At 38.0% G+C, this 25,759-nt stretch overlaps 1 protein-coding gene across 1 annotated transcript in view; it reads left to right on the plus strand.

Annotated features, from left to right (window-relative positions):
* The window catches only part of PPP3CA (protein phosphatase 3 catalytic subunit alpha), a gene marked incomplete at its 5' end in the record, with an annotated part of 325,463 nt that overhangs the window by 286,170 nt on the left and 13,534 nt on the right, over positions 1–25,759 (plus strand). Inside the window, 3 exon segments of the mRNA NM_001082692.1 lie at positions 1,342–1,467; positions 2,227–2,301; positions 25,372–25,456. Of these exon segments, the coding sequence (NP_001076161.1) occupies positions 1,342–1,467; positions 2,227–2,301; positions 25,372–25,456 (286 nt within the window).

Raw genomic sequence — 25,759 nt, forward strand, 5'->3', positions numbered from 1 at the left:
TCCTCCGCTGCTTTCCCAGCTACATCAGCAGGGAGCTGGATTGTAAGTGGAGCAGCTTGGACTCAAACCTGTGTCCATATAGAATGCTGGTATCACATGTGGGTGCTTTACCTGCTATGCCACAACACTGGCCCCCAATACATGGATTTTTTTAAGAGCTAATTTTGTTGTGTTATGTATAACCATATGCTACAACGTATTTCATGTAAGTCATCCTAAAAAAGTAAAGTGATGAAATGATTAATTTTCTTTCTTTTCAACCACTAAAGTATAGCTCATTTGACATCTTGTAGGGTCTGATCATTACTCTCACTAATGTAATGCCAATCATACTGTGATAGAATAATAAAAGTGAAATCTTGCCAGAGCTCAGAAAGGTATGAAATGAAAGTATCATTTTTAATATTTAATAGGCTTTCATTTAGAAGCAAAACATACTTGTTTCATATTTTTCCGGAAAGCAGAACTAGAATCAGTGAATGGTAAAAGCGGATTTGATCTCAACCTGAGAATTCACCACAACTTAAAATTGTCCAACCACAGACAACACATCAGCCCATTAAAACAGGCAGCTTTTCCTTTATTGAAAAGGCTCACAGAGACCTGCTAACCCTGTGTCAATCATGATTACCATCAAATGAATTTCTGAATCCAGGCAGAAGTAGAACTAGCTGTGCTCTCAGGATCTCCCCCAAATGAAGCATTCTGTATTAGAGTCTGTCTCCCTTCCAGACACCATACAAAGCAGAGTGAAATGCAGGTTCATTTTTCTAGGTCATGGACTGTGCATATTTCTAGACATCAGAATCAGAATGCAGATTCATTTTATGTGAAATTCAATTTCAACATTTCACCTTAGTAAGTCAAGAAAGCAGTCTAATTTCAACTACTTTTACAACTGTTTTTGTGAGTTGTACTGGAAGAAGAGGTATGCTTTTTTAAAAAAACAAAATTCAGATGTTTGGGAGATTATTAAATTACATCAAACTTACTTAGCTATGCCATTTTTATTAGTGGAATTGAATAAATAAAACTAGAATGTTCTTGGCTGCACCAAGCGCTTGGACCAATTCATGACAGACATTTGATTAACTATTTTATAGGAATATTTGCCAAATTGTATATCATCTTGTGTTCAGTTTCACATATTATGAAATCACATATTAACACTGAGTGAGCTTTAAGTCTCAAAGTGGAGTAAGCATTTAGAGATAAGTAAGCTGTCTGCCTTGGTATTTTGGAACTTAAGTAAACTGGTTGTATTTTCTTGATCAGCTAAAGTTAGGTGTAGAAGCAGAAATGTGCTCTGTGAGTCTGACATAGTTCTGTTTGTGTTTTCAGCTGCAGTATTGAAGTATGAGAACAATGTTATGAATATCAGGCAATTCAACTGTTCGCCACATCCATACTGGCTTCCAAATTTCATGGATGTTTTCACTTGGTCCCTGCCATTTGTTGGAGAAAAAGGTATGCTGTGTAATCCTGAAATGTTCTTTATTTTAAGATGGCCTAGGAAAGAAGGAAAAACGTGGTGTCTCTTACCATGTAACACGCAGAAAGAGAAACATTTTGGCCTAACCAGTGAAATTCACAAGTCGTACCATGAAAAAAGTGATTTGAATGTATGCCATTGTGTTACCTGTTAGCAAATACACTAAAAAACATAAGGGAAAATGAAAGAAATGAGTAATATTTGATGGAAGGCATTATACACTTTTAGAACCAGTTCTCTGAAAATAAGTAAAATGAGTTTTCCCTGGTTCCGAACAATAATATCTACCTTTTTTCTTACCCCATGTACTGTGCTTCCATAGTATTATTTTATTTTACAAATTACTTTTCAAATTAAAAGGTTAGAATAGCCATACTTTCTTTACACAACTGATACTAATAATTATTGCATGATAGTGCTTAGAGCTATAATATTTTGAAGGCTATAATATATTTAACAATAGAGTTCATTAAAAATAGTAGGTATTAGTGTGTAATACATAAAATTAGAAAAATTTACATTTAAAATTTTATTTACTTGATCTCCTTTCTATTTAGAAGAATTAGCCTTTTGTCCCTTCCTCCTCATTTCTCTCCTTCTACTGCCCCTTCCTTTCTTTTTTATTCTATATACTAACTGACTTGGACATATTATCACTAGTCTTGTTCATTAACGGTGCCAGGGTAACTCGGGTTGTAGTATAAAGTCTGACTTTTCCCCATTTCTTTCTCTAGTCACTGAGATGCTGGTAAACGTCCTCAACATCTGCTCAGATGATGAACTAGGGTCAGAGGAAGATGGATTTGATGGTAAGAGGCTTAAGCCTTTGCACTAATGTTGTCTGCCAGGCCAGTACTTGGCATCTCATTGCTAACCCTGAAAATAAATTGCTAAGATTTTGATTGTGTTTATATCACAACTTACTATTGAGAATGAAAGATACAATTTTACCTTCTGATTATGTTTTAAAAAAAGTATAAGAAACGTAAGCCCTGAGTTTCCCATCAGTTTGAAAACATTGCTGAAGTAGTGAACTATTTTTTTTTAAACTTTTATTTAATGAATATAAATTTCCAAAGTACAGCTTATGGATTACAATGGCTTCCCCCCCATAACATCCCTCCAACCCGCAACCCTCCCCTTTCCCACTCCCTCTCCCCTTCCATTCACATCAAGATTCATTTTAGATTCTCTTTATATACAGAAGATCAGTTTAGCATACATTAAGTAAAGATTTCAACAGTTTGCTCCCACACAGAAACATAAAGTGAAAAATACTGTTTGAGTACTAGTTATAGCATTAAATCACAATGTACAGCACACTAAGGACAGAGATCCTACATGAGGAGTAAGTGCACAGTGACTCCTGTTGTTGACTTAACAAATTGACACTCTTGTTTATGGCCTCAGTAATCACCCTAGGCTCTTGTCATGAGCTGCCAAGGCTATGGAAGCCCCCTGAGGTGAACTATTTTTATAATGATCTTTCAGTACCTCACATTGCAAAGTGACATTATTTGGTCCCTTAATGTAAATATAATGCTTTATTTTTCACCAGTTATTGCAGTTCAGTGGGCAACTTTTATAAGTGTTCTTTAGTGGAGTTGTTCCTGTCTGTTATTTAGATTTTGTTTGATATGTTATACATATTGATATATTGGCATTTATTTAAATCACAGTACTTTTTCATATATATAATAATCAAAAATAAACAGGCTAGGAGGGGATTTTTTAATGTGCTGAGACACTATTTGGTATTTAGTTGCTCTCAAAGAGTATACTTTTTTCTACCAGACACAAAGATCCATGAAGTTAAAATGAAAGGGAAAATTAGTCTTACAAAAGCACCTCAGAATTAATGGAAACTAATTAGAAAACACAACTGGAGAAGGAAAATACAAGAGAAAGCTTCATTTCATAAGCATTTAGTAAGTGTTTACAAAATAAGGACACTAAGGATTCCAAGATAAATTAGAGACCTATTTCATGAAGCAAGTGCAGTCTTGTTAGAGAGACTGATGTGTAAGTAGATGATATCAATAAAAATGAGACAAATTACAAAATAAAGGGTGAAGGTGCCAGGGGAAACTACGTACTGTGGTAAACATTACCATCTTTGCTGTTAATGACTGCACTTAGATAAAGCAAAAAGAGAATGCAGCTCTTTCTGAAAGTTAATATCTGAATGACATGATTGAATGTTTTTGTGGACTTAGTACAGGTCATAACTATAAATGCAGAATAGCCAATGCTGCAGGCAAAATAAAGGAAAAATATCCATGTACTCATGTACATAGGATCTGTATTATTGGATAAATTTAAAGTGTGCAAAGACAGAAATGCCATACTCTTATCATTCATCTGTGGATGCCAAAAATGTTAATCTCATACCAGAAGAGAGTACATCAGTGGTCACTAGAGACGTAAGAAGTGTATGGTCAGAAGGGATGTGTTACAGGTGGGTAGCAACACGCAGTTAGATGGGAGGAGTTAGTGCTTGTGTTCTGTACCACAGTCAGATAACTGTGGTCTACCTCAGTCTATGATATATTACAAAATAACTGGGAAAAACCAGTCCAGTGTCTCCCACTGGATAGAAAACAGCGTTTTTGAGGAAACAGAAATGCTCACTGCCCTGATTTGATTATTGTAATTCTATACTTATATCAGATTATTAATATGTATAAGTGTTAAGTGCCAGTTAAACTTTTAAGTAATTGTTTTAAAAAGTAGAGAAACTCAAAGAATAATAAAAAGATTGAAAGAGCACAATTTATTCTTAACTTGTCAGTTAAGCTCCATGTTATGACTCCACCTGTCTTCATCACTTTTCTCAGTATGCTGTTTCTGGGTTGTTTCACTTTGTCAGAGGATGCAAATGTGCAGTAGAGGGAAGGAGAGAAAAAATGTAGATTAAAAAAATTGTAACTGAGTGAAAATTAACTTGAGTAGTCATAAGAACTTAATTAAGCAAATACATTGACACATTTTTTAAATGTACAGTTCACTTAGTGCTTTATTTAGATTCTAGATGCTTCATGTTTAAAATATTTTATAGTAACAATCATTGTACATATTTATGGGTTATAATGCAGTACTTTAATACACATATACAGTGTGTACTGAATAAATCGAGGTAGCCAGAACTTCCCTTTCTTTAACATAGCCATAGCTTGCCCAGGTTAACTTTTCCTTCTTATCACTTAGAAGATAATATTTCTATGGTGACAGAAACTTTTTTTCCTAAATGAAGAATACCAACCATATTGAATCTGAATCTAGATGTCAATAAACATTTTTCAATAGTTGCCTATATTCCCTTACTCCTTGTTCCTCACCCATCATAGGGTCACAAATGACACTCCTGTAACAAAGCATAACACACTTAATCAAATTTTATGAGAGGCTTCAGAAATGAAGACCTGTGGAAAATTGTCTGTTTTTATGCGTAGGTTCAATGAAGAATGGACAGCTCTGATTGGTTAGAAAAGCATCATAATTCTAATGGTTACGAAAGGGGATGGGTGAAACCCAGCAAGGCCTGTCTGTCCCGGTTCTTCTTGGCCTCCCTGTGTAGTATGGCTTTCTCCTGAGCACGGGCAGGACACTTGTAGGATGAATTTCTTTGCTGGTGAAGGGAGAAGGGAGACAATGTTTTGCCAGCTATTAGAGTACTGGGGGGAGAGGAGTTCTAGTTCCTATCACCTATATGTAGATCTTCATATGTTTTCAATTTATGTATCATTCCATTCACTTAACAGATATACCTTGAGTACCTATCATGTGCCATGTGCTGCAGTCATAATTGCTGACACATTTCAATACTGCTGGCTATTCCTTACTAGTTAAATATTCCCAAGACTGACATGGTGCTTAATTCCCTTCTTTGTGAGCCTCTTTACCCACCCTTTCCATCACTCACATAAAAGGATGTTCTTTTTTTTTTTTTTTTTACTTATCTGCTTTAAAATAAATAGTTCCAATCAGTGTGCTGTGCTCATTAGCAATTGCTTTTAAGCCCCTTAATTCCAATTTTAGGAGTGCTTGTTCTTTCCAAGGCCCTTGGAAGGATTCTTTCATCCTAAAACAGCATCCTGAAATCTTATTCGACCACCCTGAACTACTCTGTCAGTCCTGCAGAGAACTCTAATTTTGCTCTCCCCAAATTCAAGGCAGGAGATGGTCAGCAGGACCTAGTTTGCCCCTCCCAGCTGGAGCAGATGGGTTTCAATATTAAGGACTTTAGAACCCAAATCAAATGAGTCCTCTTATTTTGTAGCTATGCCTTCTAAATGTGATCTTTTAGCTAAGAGCTCATAAATTTTCCCTTTAAAGAAAAAAAGCAAAGAAGTGGAAGTTTTAAAAGTGTTTTTCACATATTAAGATACTATATAATTCAGAGCAAGCAGTCAGAAGGAGCCCTAGCACTCTTTCAACATGACACAAAAACTATGGATCTCTTCAGAGGTGCTCAAAGAACAATTGCAAAGCTTCCCAGAATGCTTTGATTCTCTGAGAATGCAATTTATTAATAATATGTATTGTCATTTCTTTTTTACCTTTGTTTTTTGTTTTGTTTTTTTTTTTTGTTTGTTTTTGTTTTTTGGTAACATAACTTCCAATAGCGGGAAAAAATTCTCACTGCCACCACACCAACACTTGTGCTACAAGCAGCCTGCTGGTGCATCCATCCCTGTCTGCCTCTGTGTGTCTGCTTGTCAGCCTTGTTTGTCAGCTGCAGGGGAGGAAGCAGGCATCAGCAGATAGAAAAGGATTTAATAAAGGTCTTCTTTAAGTCGCTGCTTATTCCAAGTGGGGCCACCATCTCATGATAAACCAAGCCTTACTCAATATTTTGTTTCAGATCTAATATCCAACTGAAAAGTCAGAGGTATGGTGGTGCCTTTGCCATCCATAACTCTCTTGTTACTTTACCAGGTTGGCTTCTTAGTATCGATACAGCCTGCAGCAAATAGGGGTTCTCCTGGTTTCCTTCAGGATCCCTCAACTCCTCTTTCCCATCTTAGGATGGTGTTGGTGATGATAAGGACAGCAGCCAACACTTATGTTATCATTGTATGTGGTTTATGTAAATCAGTGTATGATTTGCTGATTCTACCTTTTGGCCAACAAAGTTTGTCAGTTTTAAAGTCTGATTTATTTTACATTTGCTGGGCAGTTTACTGGGCCAATTTATATTATCTCTAATCCTCAGAACAATTTTTTTTGATCTATATATTATTGTTACTCCTGTTCTACACATGCAGTGGTCAAAATTCAGTAAGTTTAATGCCCAGATTTGTAATATTTTGAAATTTCCACTACCTTAGATTATAATGCTTAATATCTTTCCCTTGGAAGCAGCATGATGCCTGTTTTAAACAAAGCAACACTAATAAGCATGCAACATATTTTAGTTTTTCTGCAAAATATGCTATAGAATGATACAGATTCTGTACTCTTCTTTTTCCTCAAAAGTCAAAGTAAATGAAACAGCTTTGTCCTTCTTTTTTTTTTTAAGATTTATTTATTTCATTTGAAAGCCAGTGTTACAGAGAGGAAGTGCAGAGAGAAAGAGAGAGATCTTCCATCTACTGGTTTACTCGTCAAATGACTGCAACAGCCAGAGATGGGCCAGGCTGAAGCCAGGGGCCAGGAGCTTCTACTGGGTCTCCCATTTGGGTGCGGGGACCAGGACCTGGGCCATCTTCCGCTGCTTTGCATTCCCAGGCACATTGGCAAGGAGCTGCAACAGAAGCAGAGCAGTCAGGTCTCAAACTGGTGCCGGTAAGGGATGTTGGCATCACAGATGGTGGTTTCACTCAACTCTCCACAACACCGGCCTCTCATTCTACTTCTGTTTAAACTCATTTTCCTCCAAGGTGATGTAAATGTCTCATCGCATTTAAAATGCAGGTGTATCTGATCAGATAAAACATTTCTGACTCACACTGGCTTCTGCAGTAGAAAACTACATCATGATTCTCTGCTAGTTGGCTTCCATCTTACAAATGAAGTAATTTGATAGGTTGTGTAGAAAAAGGTTACTGCTTTAAATTGGCCTTTTTTTTTTTTTTTTGACAGGCAGAGTGGACAGTGAGAGAGAGACAGAGAGAAAGGTCTTCCTTTGCCGTTGGTTCACCCTCCAATGGCCACTGCGGCCAGCACGCTTTGGCCGGCGCACCGCGCTGATCCGATGGCAGGAGCCAGGTACTTATCGTGGTCTCCCATGGGGTGCAGGGCCCAAAGACTTGGGCCATCCTCCACTGCACTCCCTGGCCACAGCAGAGAGCTAGCCTGGAAGATGGGCAACCGGGACAGAATCCGGCGCCCCAACCGGGACTAGAACCGGGTGTGCTGGCGCAGCAAGGCGGAGGATTAGCCTAGTGAGCCGCGGCGCCTGCCTAAATTGGCCTTTTAAAAATATATTTTTGGCCGGCGCCACGGCTCACTAGGCTAATCCTCCACCTGTGGTGCTGGCACCCGGGTTCTAGTCCCAGTTGGGGCGCCGGTTCTGTCCCGGTTGCTCCTCTTCAGTCCAGCTCTCTGCTGTGGCCCGGAAAGGCAGTGGAGGATGGCCCAAGTGCTTGGGCGCTGCACCTGCATGGGAGACCAGGAGGAAGCACCTGGCTCCTGGCTTCGGATCGGCGCAGCACGCCGGCCATAGCGGCCATTTGGGGGGTGAACCAACGGAAGGAAGACCTTTCTTTCTGTCTCTCTCTCTCACTGTCTAACTCTGCCTGTCTATTTATATATATGTGTGTGTGTGTGTGTGTATTGAAAACACAATTGTGAAACTTCTGTTAATTTGTAAACTACAAAGGCAGTTAAATGCCAAAGAATGTGTTTTGCTGATCTACTTTATATGTACTGGGATCTTTATTCCCTGTTTCCAGTTATGACTTTGGATGGTAGAGAATCTGTTTTCAATTGAATGTTATTCACCCAAGCATTTTAGAGAAGAAAGAAATCCAAGTAATATGAATCTCATTTGCTAGTTAATCCACATTAATGAAGAAGACTCATTTCAGACCAGGGATTAGTAAGTGATCCCAAAGTGAGGGGGTGCAAGACGGGGAAAGCTGACAATAATCAAGCCGTCCCATCACAAAGCTCTCTTTCTTGTTCATTGCTTTAATAAGGAAGACAGGGGTAATACTAAACATTAGAAACCTAATGGCAGTTTCATGAGTTAAGATTTATTTTTTAATTTGAGATTTCTTTTAAGCACTAAAAGAGACTATGAGATCACTTATATATATATAAATTATGTTCGAGAATATGATATGTGAAAAATCTTGCTAACAAGAAAGAGTTGAGAATGGGAAACCAAAATCCTATAAAATAAGAAAGACAAGAAAAAAATAGTAAAACTAAAACATTTCAAGCCAAATATAGTTTCAAGCTACACTGGAAAGACTTAATATTGAATTAGAATTTATGTCTCTGCTTTCAACTAAAGAGCAAACCACATGGTAGAACTCTTATCCTTTACTCAAATTTTTGCCTTATCCCAATGTTAACCACAAGCAAGTCACTGAATATGAGATCAGAGCAGATTTTTACATGCCTCTACAAAACATCTAAATTGTTACAAGAAAATTATCTCCCATGGTCTGCTTTGAATTATTAGATAATCCTTTATATCTAATATCACAGGTTCCAGAGTGTCTCCCTACTTGTTTTTGGTCTAGCTTTCAAAAATCACATGGAACTTCTTAAATTGCAAAGCTGGAAATTAGTAGGACAAACATGGATGTTACTGGTCCTTGAGAAGCACCTCTGTAAGGCTTTGGTTATGTTATTTTCTGTCAAAACATATATTTATTTGCCTTTCCAAAAAAAAAAGGCTCTTGATACTAATAAACAACTCCTTTGCAGAAATGCTTTGGGAGTCCTACAGGTAAAGGGATTACACACAAAATCAAGTAATTATTTTCAGCAAAGATTCATAGCATCTAAATGTGATCAGTGAATTAAAAATCTAAATGGGGTCAATAAATTAAGCCTGAAGAAATCCATCTTGGACGTCCCTTTTGTTTTGTGGCAGAATGTCTACTAAGAACTTAGCCTAGAGCTCTTCTGTGGCTGTCATGATTGTACTTTTGAGAACTCATGTATTTCAGGTTTTCCCAAGCTGAATTAGCAAAGCTGTCTGCCCTGTAATAATTAACAGGGATTTTTTTTTTTTTGAGAGGGGGAGTAATACTGTTTTCATATAAAAGTACAAAATTGAGACGCAGAACTAAAGTGCCCTGAGAACCAGTGGCATTACAACTCTTGTTCTCTGTTCACTGATGCATAAACTTGAAGTCAGTCAGCAGAGGAGAAACAAAGGCAAGATCTGAGAAGCAGCAGACATGTTTCTCAAGCTCAGAAAGATGAAAATGAACAAAGCTTGGGGCTGACATTGTGGAGTAGCGGGCAAAGCCTCCACCTGTGACGTGGGCATCCCATATATGGTTGCCAGTTCAACTCCTAGCTGCTCCACCTTGATCCAGCTCCCTGCTAATGGCCTGGGAAGGCAGTGGAAGATGGCCCAGCTCCTTGGGCCTCTGCACCTATATAGGAAACCCAGAAGAAGCTCCTGGCTCCTGACTTCACACTAGCCCTCCTATCTTTTGCAGCCATTTGGGGAGTGAACCAGTGGGTGTAAGATCTTTCTTTCTCTCTCTCTCGCTCCCCCTCTCCCTTCCTCCCTCCCTCCCTCTCTGTAACTCTGACTTTCAAATAAAACCTTAAAAAAATGCACAAAGCAAGCTAGGGATCTAATTTAGGAACCTAGGAAAGTACTGTGAGGTTGAAGTGACTAGATCAGAATAAAGGTAGTAGAAAGAGAAAAAGGAGATACTCAGGAGAGGCTTCCAAGGATTGCAACTGTGGGCTCCACAGGAATTTGACAAGATAGCATTTACAGAAAAACGTAAAAGTTTCTAGAGAATGGTGACATCTGTTACAGACATGCATTTGAGTTAAACTGACCCACACAACTCTGGAAATGCCCAACTTGGCATCAAATCATAATAGAATCTAAGAGTGAAGTGGGTCTCTGACATTGGTGATGTGGAAGGAATTAAAAAAACTGGGGAGTGATCCTTAAAATTCGCCCCTCCTGATGAAGCTGGAGAAGAAAAACAACCAAGTGAAGTGGACGTAGAAGTGAACAGGGAGCGAACTCAAGAGTCAGGCCTGTGTATTAATGCAGGCAGCTACTTACAGATTATTTACACTCAGTGCAGGAAAACTAATGTGGGACATGAGTCTGACGAGAAAAGGAAATGACTCTGGGTATCAAATGTCAGATTATTGAAAAGAGGTGAAAAATATTTTATTTTATTTTTATAATGACCAAATCACTGAAATAGAGCAAAAACATAAAACTGAAGATTACTTCAATTTTAATATAATATATTTTGATTTTGTTTCTTCCATTAGAGGTTTTTTTTGTTTATTATAAGCAAATATTCACAGGCTGTCTTTTTCTCTATATACTGTGTAGTGAAGAAGACACAAAATTCTGTGATTCCACACTTCATTGAGCTTAGGAACAAGAATTAATCCAAGTTTAAACACAGTAGTCACAGGATTTAGAATGTTGGGGAAGGGATTATGAGTTGGGATAAAATATTTGGTAATAAAAGAAGAACACAGAGAACATCTTTCTTGTCCTCTTCTATTTCCAGAAAGGCAAAGGAAAAGTGATTTTTATTTTGGCCAAGTGAGAAGAGGAGGAAAGTAGATGCAAAGAAGGATATCAGTTTAACAACTTCAAGTTCTCATAGCTTTTTATCATAACTGAATTTGCATAATATAGTTAGAGAAGGCAGAAAAAAGATGTATGTAAAAAGAATAGTTAATATTTTCTGAAAGATTTCTTAAGTTGTTCTCAGCCTTTCATTATCTTCTCAGTTTATTATTTTTTCCAGTTGCTGAATATTTTAGTGTTCAATCTAAATCATTTTTGCTATGGTCAATGTACTGTTTCTACTTGTTCCTTTTATGACATAGGTAGCTACATTTTTCACTATGCTCATACTTTAAAAAGGAAATAAATCATTATATGCAGCATGCCATTGAAACTGAAGCATGCATACATCAGTACTTACAGGGTATTGGAATACAATTGCCATCATATTTATGGCAACTGATACATTGGTGCCTTCACTACCAAGCATATTACCTAGTTAAGCCATCATATATTTTGATCAATCGAGCCGAGTAACATTTGTTTGTTTTTTAAAATTTTATTTATTTATTTATTTGAAAGGCAGAGTTACAGAGAGACAGAGGCAGAGAAAGAGAGAGAGATCTTCCATCCATTGGTTCACTCCCCAAATGGCCTCAGTGGCCAGAGCTGGACTGACTGATCTGAAGCCAAGAGCCAGGAGCTTCTTCCAGTTCTCCCATGCCAGTGCAGGGTCTCAAGAACTTGGACCATCTTGTACTGCTTTCCCAGGCCATAGCAAAGAACTGGATTGGAAGTGGAGCAGCTGGTACTTGAACTGGCACCCATATGGAATGCCAGCACTGCAGGCTGGGGCTTTACCCACTGCACCACAGCGCTGGCCCCAGCATTTGGTTTTAACAGTTAAAATCCTAAATTAACTGATGCAGTGAGACAGGTATCAAAATACTGTTCTCTGTTTGATTAATACTACCATGACTTTGCAAGGTCGAGGTAATTGACATGTGAAATTCTTCACAGAAGGAAATACAGTGGGCAAAGTCAGCTTGCTGAAAACTGATAGCACAAGAAAATAAGCTATATTCTCCTTTTTCTAACAGAGCTTTCATAACTTTCTGTGAATGCTGAAGCATTTCATTAGACTAGGTTCTCAAAAGATTGTGCTTTTATGAGAATGATTACTAACTGGATAACTACAGAAAAGTTTTTTGAGTCCAATGCCTATAAAACATTGTATTTTATTGTAATTGATCTCTGGTTGCAGATTTAAAGAATATACTAAGAATTTTAATAAATGCTCAGAAAATTAAAACTTACAAGTATTTTTCTATGATAGTTTTCACTCTTCCAAAATATTTTATTTTTTCATCTTTATTCTTAACTCATGAGAAGCTATAAAACTGTTCTCCCACTTTTTTCCCCTTGGAACTCAGTAGAAATAGAAGTTTCGGTTATGTTTGGTCAGCTCATCTTTCTGGGGTGGTCCATTTTGTTTGGAAAGCACAGGCAGCAGCGTCCAGGCTGCTGGTCCCCTCCGCTGGTGAGTTTGGCATCAACCCTGGGGTCCAGCCTTTTGCCTCAGAGCCACAAATGACAAATGAAACCCTATCCCAGGGCAGCTTGATACCAAGATCATACATTCATTTTTTTAGTTTACAGGGAAAACTGTAACTCTCAGAAGAATTGGCCTATTCATGTCTGCACAAAGCATTTTCTGCTTAGTACCAATAGGCAGTTTTGAGTATTTACCATTTGCCAAAACTCAGTACGTGGCTCATGTGTTTGTTGAATGTTGAAAATTAATGATCACATTGCTTATTTAATTCTTCCACCTAACTGTGAAGCTTATCAGCCAGCCTGCTGCTGTAATGAATCTTGGGTGTAGAATGTCATTTGCCAGGCAATGATCCTACTACTGTTTTAGAAATGTCCTCTGTAAAACAGAGGCTAGAAGTACTCTCTTCATGTGGTGATTATGAGGATTATAAGAAATAATGCAAATAAAGCCCTTTGAATATTCCTCACTTTATACATAAGGAGGTGAGCTTTAAAGAGGCTTATAGTAACTTGTCCAACAGCACAGCTCGAAGATTGAGGAGCTGCGCCATACACACAGGTCTTTGACTCGAGGACACGAGTTCCTCCCCGTTATGCTGTCCTGGCTGTCCTATGCCATCATATCTGTGTGTCTTAAAAGAAGCACACCAGCCACATTTGTACAACTGGAAGCTTCACAGAAAGTACTGAGTACTGGCCTCTGGACACGACTTCTGCAGGCATTTCAAGTGTTTGTCACAGCTGCTCCTCTCTAGTATTCTCTGGCTGACTCACACACTCCTTTTTTATTATTTAATTTTTTATCTATATAAGCACAGATTCTATATGTTTCATATGCACAATTTTCAGCACATAATGATACATGACAGGCTCCCTCCTTCCTTTTTTTTTTCCTTTTGTGATAACATACTTGCAATTTACTTTATGATCACATATTTAACACATTTCCGGTGAGCCCATCCTTTTCGTCTGGGTAAGATAGTAATTTCTTTAGGTGATGTTAATGTCTCATGACCTTGGATCTATTCCATATTTTCAACATGTGCTTATTGTATTCATTGGCTAGAACCTAATGTTCATTTCCCTAATTCTCCTTTTTGGGCATCTCCCGAGAAGTGACAAACACCCTGTCTCAGTGGTGAACAGCAACAGCGGAGCTCACAGGGACTTAGTTTCAGATAAACTCACCCCATACCAGCTCCTGGGCCTTCTCCACGGTCGGGGAGGAGTTCCCTTACTTCCGTTAGCCTGCTTTCCATTGTGCAATCATGGTATTCAGTTGCCTTTCTATCTGGATATAACATGTGGTAGTATTAAACATACTATTTTACTATGTTTTCTATACTTTCCCCAAACTCTTTATATATTTCTGAATAAAGCATTTAAATATCATTCTAGTATTTTATACATGTATAAATCCTAAGGGTCCTGAATTAAGTTCTTACCTGATTGCATTCTCACAACACTTAGCATGGAAGCACTAGTAGGTCCTTGCTGAGCACTGTGTTAACTATTATATCCCCATCTTTATCCAGAGACATTCTTCAAAGGAAAGTTACCCAGACATTATAATTGCTTCCCTCTCTGATAATAAACATACATTATTAACTTGACAATTATTATTTATTTCCATTTTCTTTTTATTTTCTGTTTGTTTCAGTCATAGTAAATGGATTGAGGTAGGATTTTACATGCTGTTAGTTTCTCCTTTAGGTAAACATAAATACACTGAAATGTCCTTTTTAAGGCATGCACAGAATATGTGATCATTTCTTAGAAAAACAGTGGGAGGTTCCTAATCTGCGAAGTCTCTAATTTTCACCCCAGTTAGAGTTATGCTGTAGGTCAATTTCTTTATGCTCTATGGAGGAGTCATTGAACAGATGGAGCACAGCATCTCAGGGAACAAAAGTGAAAGGTACTCACATTAGAATTTGTGAATGAAAGTAACTTTTAAGTAAGTAGAAAATAACCAAATAATCACAGTAATTGGACATCTGGGAGCGGTAATCTGTACATTTTGAAGACTTCCTATCCAAAGAATTCAGTTATCAAGAGAAGTGAGAAAAAACAGTCTAGGCTCTACCAATTTCCCTTAAAATCCTTTACTCAAAATAAGCATTTTATTTTAAAAGCTTGTATTTTAAAGGACCTTCAGTGGCTTTCAAAGTGAAATATAAGACTGAATAGCTTTATGCCAAATATCACACCACTGCAGGCGCTCTTATAAGCTGAGTTAAAAAACATATGGAAGAAATTGAGAATATGTGGTTTGGAGAGAGTGGCTATTAAGTCTGAATTTTATAACCTTTGGCTGGGTAATATAGTAGAATTAGAATCCAAATTAGGTAGGTTTTCTAAATATTTTAAGCTTTAACCTTGAATTTTTACAGTAATTTTTTTCACTTGTTGTCCTGAAGGTGGTTTTCCTCTAGCTAAAAGAGTAACCTACATAAGCATATGAACAGCTCCTTTGTGAAAAGCAAAGCCCAATAGTCCCTTTGGATTAGATCTCATGCAGCATTCCCAAATTCATTGTCCAGTTCTGACAACTCTAGCAACTAAGTAATCTCATTCTTTTTTTTTTTTCTATTTAAATGAAACATTGATTGATTGAGTTAAAAGGCAGAGCAACAGGGAGAGAGGGAGAGAAAGGGACAGATCTATCTACTGATTCACCCCAGAAATGGCCATAACAACTGGGTCCATGCCAGGCCAAAGCCAGAAACCAGGAATTCCATCCTGTATTCCCATATAGGTGACTGGGACCCAGGTACTTGGGCTATGATCTATTTCCTTCTCAGGTATATTTCCAGGAAGCTGGATCAGAACTGCCTGGTGTTGCAAGTGGGCACTCAACCCCAATGGGTACTCTGTACCCGAGTGCTGGCCCCAGTCATCTAATTCTTGACAATGTAGGAATCTTCAGACTGAAACATTTGTGTGCTGGGGTTCCCAGAGATGTTTCAAGGGGCGTTTACAGGTAATTCTTTCTTAAGTCTTGGGACTTCATGTGTCCTCTTATTTATTTTCAATATTCCTGAGACCTGGGACATGGGAGTAAGAGGAGCCACAATACAGCTCCTCTTTCCCCATCTCCTCTTTCTCAGCTGCACTAATCTGATTCTAACAGAGGCATGGATCTCCCTAGGCATGACCACCATATGCATTACCTTGAACATTACCATGAAAACCTCTGGCATACTACGAACAGACCTTGTAAAAGTTTCATTTCTAGGAGCTGGCATTGTGGCCTAGCAGGTTAAGCCCTTGCCTGGGATGCTGATATCCCATACAGGCACTGGTTTGTGTCCCGGCTGTTCTACTTCCTATCCAACTTCCTGCTAATGGCTGGGAAAAGCAAAGGAAGATGGTCCAAGTGCTTGGGTCCTTGCTACCTTTGTACAGATGAAGCTCCTGGCACTGGCCATTGCAGCCATCTGGGAAGTGAACCAGCAGATGGAAGACCTCTCCACCCTCCTTCTTCCTTCCTCTTTATATCTCACTCTCTCTATATATATATATAACCCTGAATTTCAAAATAAATAACTAAAATCTTTTTTAAAAAAGTAAAAAAAAAAAACAGTACACCCATTCTTTTCATTAAGAGGTACATTATGATAAATTTTTTATTTTAGTACTCATAAACATTTTTATATATTTGTGCTACCTAGCTCAACTGTAAACTAACAATAATTGTGATATTTATTCCAAATGAGTTTTTTAATCCATAGAGCCTATTGTTTCAGGAAAATTTTAAAAATATATTTAACTTAAATGTCTGACCATATATTGTTATAGGAAAGTATAATGTAGTTACAAAAATGTTCTGAAGTTCAAATACATAATGAGAGTAAAAGTTTGAAGAGATTGAAATGGAAATAATATTTCAGAAAAAGGGAAAATATGAAGATTTCTAAATGAATATCTTCTTTCCAGATTTTTTAAATGGATGAGAATCATAGTAATATGATATTTCTATGCCATTGGTTATTAATATGGCCATTTCTTTTTATAAGGACAATAATTGCATATTATATTCTCTACAACTATTAAAACTTAAAAGTAGAAATAGCATTCTTTCAGGAATAATCTTTTGTAACAATATGAGTAAAAATCATGCTTAACCGATGCTTATGATGTCATTCCACAATCCAAGAGTCAAGTGCCTGGTGGTAAAGGAAAATGTAGGGAAGCAGTTGTCACAACTCAGCCAGGGGCAACACTGGGCTGTGTCTAAATAAATTGTGGATGGCATTCCTTGGTTGGCATATAGAAGCCCAAGGTTTGATATTGTTGAATCAGGTCAAGAAAAAAGGCAAGGAATATAAGAATTAGGGAACATAGCACATAATTTACATCAAATTTGAGGCATGCATTCTTCCAGACAGACTATACCTTCATGATTTTTCATCTGTATAAAAGTTTTAAAGACTAGTTATGCAAGGTATTTAGACGCATTAAAGTTGTACTCTGTCTTTTGCATTATGTTTTACATTTCAGAGGTATTGATTTTAGATGGAAACAAAATTCATTTTTGTCTTTAATAAAGCATAACAAAATATATATTGCTTCATTCCATCAGTAGCCTTTATGCAAATTTAATAATTGCTGTGATTGCCAAAAAAAAAAAAACCTGAAGAAGCATCTGAATTCTACTTAATAATAGTGATCCATAATAAAATTTTACTTTGAAGCACAATAGATTCCCATAGAGGAGAAGTTTGTTAACTTTTAAGAAATTCGGTAAAATACTCAAGTGTTAAACACTTATTATGTTTTCAGAATTTCAATTGTAAGTTTATAAAGAAATGTGTAGTCTGCCAGCAAAATATACTTTGTAAGTTATAGCCTATAAGTATATGTACTGTGGATATACGTGTGTTAGTTAAAAGCCCTTTGAAGAAAGAAGCCTATAAATAGCAAGACTTGAGGTCAATATAGTAATGAAGTAGAAAAATTCTGCCAGTTTTTCCATTAAAACAAAAAAAATAACTTTTAAAAAGCTGTTTCATATTCTACTATGAAAATATTCCTATTTTATGTTTGAGTATAAAATTTTTATATAGTGTCGTCTTCATTTCTTTCAGTTGTAAAAGTGTGTTGAAACTAATTGAAATATGTTGAACTGTATTCGTAAAATAAAACCCTACCAGTCCAGTGTTCCCCTGGAGCCAGTTAGTGAGGGCAATAGGCAGAATGTTACTGCAGAGAGAACTTTCCCCATCGTTGCCCTCTGCAAGCCCATGCAGCCACCATGTCACGTGAAGGAAGGGCGGGATGGTATGGAGGCCTCTTCCCAAAGCCTCTCTCTCTCTTTCCCTCCAAAATAAGTTTCCTCCATCTACGGTGCCATTTGTTGACATTTTAGTATAAAGTGTTCTAGATAAATAAAATTTAAAGAACTGTATATGCAATACCCATGTACTCATCCCTTTCTACAACTCTTATTTGTCTGTAAGTCTTCTCTATCACTTATCTGCCCCTCTACCCTTCTATCAATCCGACTTTCTCAAGTATTGTTTGGTTTCTTTGTTTTGTTGGTGTCTAGCGAAATAAACTCTCTTTCATCTCATTGCACAAATGCTAATGTCTAAACTTGTTTGCATGTACAGCTGTGCTAAACCCTCAGACGTTTCCTCCTTTCCTCTCCACCCAGACTGCCCAAGTTCCCTTGAAAGCAGATTTCTCACGCATGATCTGAACATGCCTCCACATGATTGAAAATTCTTTATGGAGAATGATCATTTTCTCTACTCCTTGACAATTATTTGTCCTTCACAATCATTGATTTTTCATTGAATATTTTTCTTGTGCCTGCAAGCCTTAGCACCTTCATCCAGTGGCATACTTTTAAATGTTTAACAACCAGTCCTTTGGGGGAAAAAGTACTAATTTATAGCACTTGCCAGTTTTCCCGCTATAAAGTTTATCCTCAGCATTGATCTCCAGCTAGCACACTGAAGTTGCTAAGTTTAGAGTTAAAAAGAGGTACACTCAGTACACATGGCCACCTAACAGAAGACAGCAAACCACTGCTCTTTGCACTGTAGTGTTTGTCACAGTCTCTTGTAGTCACTTACATGATCTTAGTTGTTACCTGTTACTGTAACGAAGTACCTCTGGCTGATACTGTATAAAGAAAAGAGGATTGTTTAGCTCACTGTTTTGGAGGCTGAAAGTCTAACCAGCATAGCGCTGGCTCTGGAGAGAGCCCCCACCCTTGTGTATATGACATGGAAAGACAACAATTCCGGGGTCAGGCTTGCCTTTTTTAACAGCCCTCTCACAAGAGCTAGGCAGGGTCCCCTGGAAGCTGAATCAGTTCTTCCTAACACAGCACCCTCACAGACCTCCCACTATGCCCCCCCCTTAAAGTCCCACTATCTTTTAAAATCATCACACTGAGGACTTGCTTCTAACTCATGAACCCTTGAGGAATAAACTCAAACCATATCCAAACCATACCATAGATGATGTCTTCAAGCAGAGGCCATGCCTTGTTCCTGTATCTGCTGCTAGCACGTGGAGGATCCTACAGCATAGAATTCACAAGCCTGCTTGGTGAATGAGTAAATGCATGTACTAATTGTTTTGGATTGTATTAATTGTATTCTACAGAGTACTCTGTGCATACTTCTAATTAGTTAAGAATGAGGATTGGCAGTGGTGACTGTGAACTGAAAGACAGAGCCAGCATCTGTAACATACAGCAGGTGCCCTGTGTGGTAGGACTCTCTCTTCCACCCAGCACTTGGCTCCTCATTTCTCTGTGGTGCAGTTCCCATAGAGGCTGAAATCTACACTGTGGGGATGCAGCAGTCACTCAGCAGGCCACTCGCTTAGATACCTCTAAAATTTCATGTGAAGTTAGCAAGGTGCTAAGTTAAGGGCAGGAAGGACACATGTTAAAAGCACATCTTTAAAGATTTCCTTGGTCTAAATAAGAGCCTCCCTCACTTTAAGGAAAATTGACTGTGCAGGGCTGCTTAGATTCTGGAAATAGTAGCATAAACCCCAGGCATGAAAGAAGGTCAGAACTTAAAACACTAAAGAGTGGCCAAAAGAGTGATAATTATTTGAATGGAGACACAAAATATAATTTTCCTAAAGTTATTAATTTTTGGTAACATATAAAATATTGCCTTTCAGTTTTGAACTTCTAAACTGAAGTAACTGATGATATTCTTTGCAATGAAAAATAGTTTCCATAGTTTTCATGCAAAAGGTATTTTATGTGTCCTCATTATTTAAATATACTGGATTTTAGTTTCAACTTCTGTGTCACATTTCAACAACTTAGGGTGGCATGGACAGTATCTGATGACATTATATTTACCTGTGGCAGGTAGTAAAATTCTGAAAAACATGCACTTTTCCTTGACCTTTCTATTGACTTGTGGACTATGAGAATATGCAATGGAATTTTTTTTCACAAAAGAGTTTTAATGATCTTTGTAAAATACCAAAAACCAAGAATACCAAGTATATTGGGGTATTTACATTGAGAGTAAATTCTATCCGGCTGTGCACCTCTAAAAATTCAATTATGTATTAATCCACATATTTTATTTGGCTATTTAAAAATTTCATGATGTGATATTTGTGTTCTGTGAGATTAATTTTGATTTTGATTATTTGGAAAATGTTGAAGGTAATCCCTAAGATGAAACATCAGTAGAATAGGTTTCATATCCTTTCTTAGTGTCTGTGGTCAGATTATTTGGCTTTTTGAGGAAATATATTCTAATTGTATTAAAACAGTAATAAAACTTCTTATCCGTATTATCAAATGTTTTAAAGGGGAATTTGGCTCACTAAGTGCTGGAATATGCCTTGATTGACCATTTATTGCCCTCCAGTAATTTAATTAACATAAAAATATAAGAAATGATATCTTGGCTCTGACTGTCATAATGTTTATTTTACATTTAACATTCAACACTTTCTTTGAGCAATAACTTGCACTAAGCTGAGAAGCACAATTCTACATAATATAGTAATAGACTTCCCTCCTCTTCCAATATAGTATTTACTTTTCATTGCTCTGACATATTTTATGAGTCCTCTATGGGAAATTTTCTATGGAAAGTAGGTATTTATATATGTTTTCCTTATTTGATGTTGTGGTTTTCCCTTCTCATTTCTCTTAAATGTGTACAAGTTTATTCTTAGACATTTTGACCACTCCTTTCTACTTTGCTTTGAAGTATGGTCACCACTTTTGGAGCTCTTCCAAACTTATTGTTTATGGCAGATAGATTTCATGATCTGGCCATATTGTTTATTAGCAAGGCCCAGAATCTCTCCCATAAGTTAGTATATCACGGCATCTGGATTAGTAATAGAAGAATGTTAGGCTGAAAGCAGCGTTGATGTGAATAATTAACATATATATATATATATATTCAGTAACATACGTGTGTGTGTGTGTGTGTGTGTGCATGTGAGAAAGAGAGAAAGACCATGATAAGGAGAATATTTATTTGCCATTAGCTTTAAAAAGCAAATAAACAAAAAAAGCTACCAAGGGGCCATTGCCATTGCATATCATCTGCAACACCATCATCCCATGTGGGCACCAATTCACGTCCTGCCTGCTCCATTTCTGTTACAGCTCCCTGCTTATGGCCTGGGAAAAGCAGTGGAAGATGGCCCATTGACCATGTGGGAGACCATGTGGGAGAGGGTCTACTCCCCATGTTGGAGACTAGGATGAAGCTCCTGGCTTCTGGTTTCAGCCTGGTCTAGCCCCAGCCATTGTAGCTATCTGGAGAGTGAACAGCCGATGAAAGATCTCTGTCTCTCTCTCTCTCTCTCTGTCTCTCTCTCCCCCTCCCCCACTCCCTCCCTCCCTCTCTGTCTATAACTCTTTCTTTCAAAGAAAGAAATAAATATATCCTTTAAAAAAAAAACTTAAATATCCACTAGTAGTTTAGTCGTCTCCTGATCAAGATAGTCCTTTATAATCTAAGCACCGAGACCATTGCAGGCTCTTAGGGAATGAACCTGCAGATAAGAGCCCTCTCTGTCTCAAACAAATAAAATTTAAGCACAGAGAATTTAGACTTTTAGATAGTCTCCAGGGAAGAATTTGTTGTATAATAATCTTAATTACAAATCTGTTAACAAATGTTGTTAGAAACACAGAAAAAGTTTTGACACAGTGATCCAACACACACACAGTTCATTGTTCTAGCTGAGAAATAATTAAAGGAACTCATGGGGAATGTGAATCCATGGTTCTGCTTGATTATCGGAATAACTGCATTAGGGAATGGCCTTCTCTCACGTGGATTTAAACTTATTCCACCCATATGTGCAGACTAGATGGCATTAGTAAGTTGTGCCCATTGGATACATTGGGAGGTACCCTCCATGGTGTGATTGCCACAGACAGGAAGAAATGAACACAAATGTGGACTGCTTTCAGATCAGGGGGAGACAAGTGGAAGCCAGCTTCAAACTTGTGCACACCTTCTGTAGACCACTTGTGCCCTTGTGAGATGAGTGTGCATTGCAACACCTCGGAAAATTAACCCTTCCAGGCTAGGAAGTGGTCCATTATGTTTTCACTTCTTGGAGTCAAGAGCAAAGCATCTGTCTTCCTTACACCCATTTCAAATTTGCATATGTATTGGTGCAAGTTTTTTGTTTTTTCTGTAGAAGTGTTAGGGTGATTATTTCTTGATGCTTATCAAGCAGTGAAAAATGCTTCCAAATTGCATTTGTGAAAGCCCTCTGGAAACACCAGAAATCTTCCCTTTATTAAAAGTCAAGAAGCTTGTTCATATCACAGATTAAAAGACCTACACATATACCAATTATTGCATGTAGACCACGGTCTCTGACCAAATTATGTGATTTACAGTGGGTTTAAGCAGCATTTAAACTGTTCAGATTAGGAACATTTTGGAAGTTATCTGAAGAGAATATTTTGTTTTATGTGTATTAGAGGTGTAGTAGAATGAAAACATAATCTCATGGTGTTAACACCTTCTATAAAATCCCGTATCATGTAGAAAACAAATTATCTTTTTTACAGTATTTTTCTGCTTATACATGTCCAAATATACCTCTGGAAGGGGAAAATAAAGTGAATTCATTAAATACCATATAATATTATTTTTAAAACATGATACAAAGGAACTGTTTGGGGGAAAGGGTTTGATTGCAGTGGTTAAGTCACCACTTGACGTGACATATTGGAGTGCCTGGTTTGACTCCAGGTTCTTCCTCAACTAATCCATTTCCTGCTATTGTGTGCCATGGTTGAGCCCCTGCCACCCCATGGGAGACCCTGATGGAGTTCAGGCTTCCAGCTATGGCCTGGCCCATCCCTGGTTGTTGAAGACATTTGGAGAGTAAACTAGAAGATGGAAGATCTTTCTCTTGTCAGTTTGACTCTCTCTCTCATACACATACACACACACATACACTTTCTCTCCCCTCTCCAGTATTTCTGCCTTTCAAATAAAATCAAAATAAATTAAAAATGTTTAAAAAAAGAGTTTATCTACCATAAAGTAGTCTTGAATTTAGAAAATGTATTAAGTGGCAAAATGTAACTAGACAAACCCATGCTTAACTGTTTCCCATGAGTACTAAAATATCTCTTTCCACATCTGTTTAGATAACTTTGGTTTAATGTGCCACTGCTTTGTCTTTCAGTAACACATCAGTTATCTCGATTTGTTTATAGTATATGCTGTACCATTTTGGCTTTTACTTTGGCTGGTTCAATATTTGCAACACTCAAACACTTGAGGTAATAGTTGTTAAAAATCAAACCAGGGACCAGCATTGTGGCTTAGCAGGTAAAACCGCCACCTGCAATGCCACAATCCTACATGAGTACCATTTTGTGTCCTGGCTGCTCCATTTCCAATCCAGATCCCTGCTAATGACCAGGGAAAAGCAGCAGAAAATGACCAAGTTTTTGGGCCCCTGCCACCTCTGTGGGAGACCCGGATGAAACTTCTGGCTCCTGGTTGTTGTGGCTAACTGGGCAGTGAACTAGTGGATGGGAGATTTTCTCTCTCTCTCTCTCTCTCTCTCTCTCTCTCTCTCTCCCCCCAACTCCCACTCCCACTCCCATTCCCCCCTCCCACTGTGTGTGTGTGTGTGTGTGTCTGTCTGTCTATAACTCTGATTTTCAAATAAATAAATCTTTTTTAAAAGAAATCATGCCAGAGTCTAGCCTGATCTCAGCTATGTTCTATGTACACACTTTAGATATTTTACAGAGATCCTTTTTGACAAGGAAAGTAAATGGATGAAATAACAGATGAGTGATGTTTATGAGTAACATTGGCATTAACTTTTGAACTTAGTTGATAAAATTTTGGATCTACTGAAAAATAAAAAGCTTTCAAAGCGTAAATGCTTTGATTCTGAAGGTGTTTGTTTTTGAGAGAGTCAAAGGGAGCATTCACTCAACTGCTTCATTCCCCAAATGCCCACTGAATTGAGTGGAAACCAAGAGTCAGAAGTTCAATCCAGGTCTCATGTAGATGGCAGGAACCCAGTCACTTAAGCCATCCCAGGGTCTGCATTAGCAGGAAGATGGAGTCAGGAGCTAAAGTAGTGTATCGAACCCAGGAACTCCAACATGGGATGCAGGCATTGTAGCTAATAAGATAAACTCCCACCTTATCATTCTTTCATTTTTTTAAGACTTATTTATTTATTTGAAAGGCAGAGTTACAGAGAGGCAGAGGCAGAAAGGGACAGAGAGAGAGGTCTTCCATTTGCTGGTTCACTCCCCAAATGGCTGCAACGGCTGGAGCTGGGCGATCCGAATCCAGGAGCCAGGAGCTTCTTCCAGGTCTCCCACATGGGGGCAGGACTTGGGCCATCTTCTGCTGCTTTCCCAGGCCATAGCAGAGAGCTGGATCGGAAGTGGAGCAGCCAGGATTCCAACTGGTGCCCATATGGGATGCTGGCACTGCAGGCGGCAGCTTTACTTGCTATGCCACAGCGCCGGCCACACACCTTATCATTCCTTATTGAATTTATTTCCTACTAAAATATGCAGTTTTTAAGAAAAAAGGAAGAGAAATATGTCAGTTTTCCACTTTTTCCTCTGTAACTCATGAAGCAAGCGGAAGATGAAAGAGTTTGAAGTGCAATAACAAATGTTTTATGACCATAAATAATGCAAATGTTGTCCCCAGGAACAGAAGGCATTAAGAGGCTTCCTGCTTTCCTCTCTTCGAGGGAAAATGTTAAAAACCAGTCTCTGCCTCATGGAGATGGGGATGAGTAGAAGATGCTGATGATTTGCTCACCTCTTTCTGCCAATTCATGCCGTCCTCACCTAATGCAATAGAAGGGAAACTCACTTAGAGAAGGGTGGGCGCAAGGGTGGGTACCCACGCCCATCTGATAGTGATTTTTCAGTTAGCTCCCGAGCTCCCAAACACCTGCCCATGAAAATCACAAAAACCGCTCAAGAATCACATGCAATATTGAAGCCCACAGCATAAATTTCCACACTTGTTTATTGACAGATCCTCTTAAAGGAAAAAATGCAAACTGATTTTGTTTACTGTAGTTGGTTATATATACAAATCTGTAAAGGAGTTACAGTTAGATAAAAAGTCACTGACTATTAAACTCTGTTTTTGAAATGCAGGAGCCACAGCTGCAGCCCGCAAGGAGGTAATAAGGAACAAGATCCGCGCCATAGGCAAAATGGCCCGAGTGTTCTCCGTCCTCAGGTGGGACCTGTCTCCTCTCTTTCTGTTCTCAATGTTGTTCTGTATCATGTGGTAAATATTTGAATCTACTAGTTTGATTATTTAAATATTTTGATTGAAAATATATGCTCTTCTTTTTTTTCCTTTGCAGCTGAATTGTCTGTTCCTCACTGTTTGAGTTAAAATGCTATCTACTAAATGACTTCTCTAAAGAAAGCTTCTATAAATGGATTACATTGCATTTTATCCCTCTATTTGCTGCCAGATTTTACAGCATTTATTTCACAATAAGTTGAACAATTTATGAAACATGAAAAGCTACTA

The sequence above is a fragment of the Oryctolagus cuniculus genome, chromosome 8 (assembly GCF_964237555.1).
Source record: "Oryctolagus cuniculus chromosome 8, mOryCun1.1, whole genome shotgun sequence".
Classification (NCBI taxonomy): Eukaryota; Metazoa; Chordata; class Mammalia; order Lagomorpha; family Leporidae; genus Oryctolagus; species Oryctolagus cuniculus.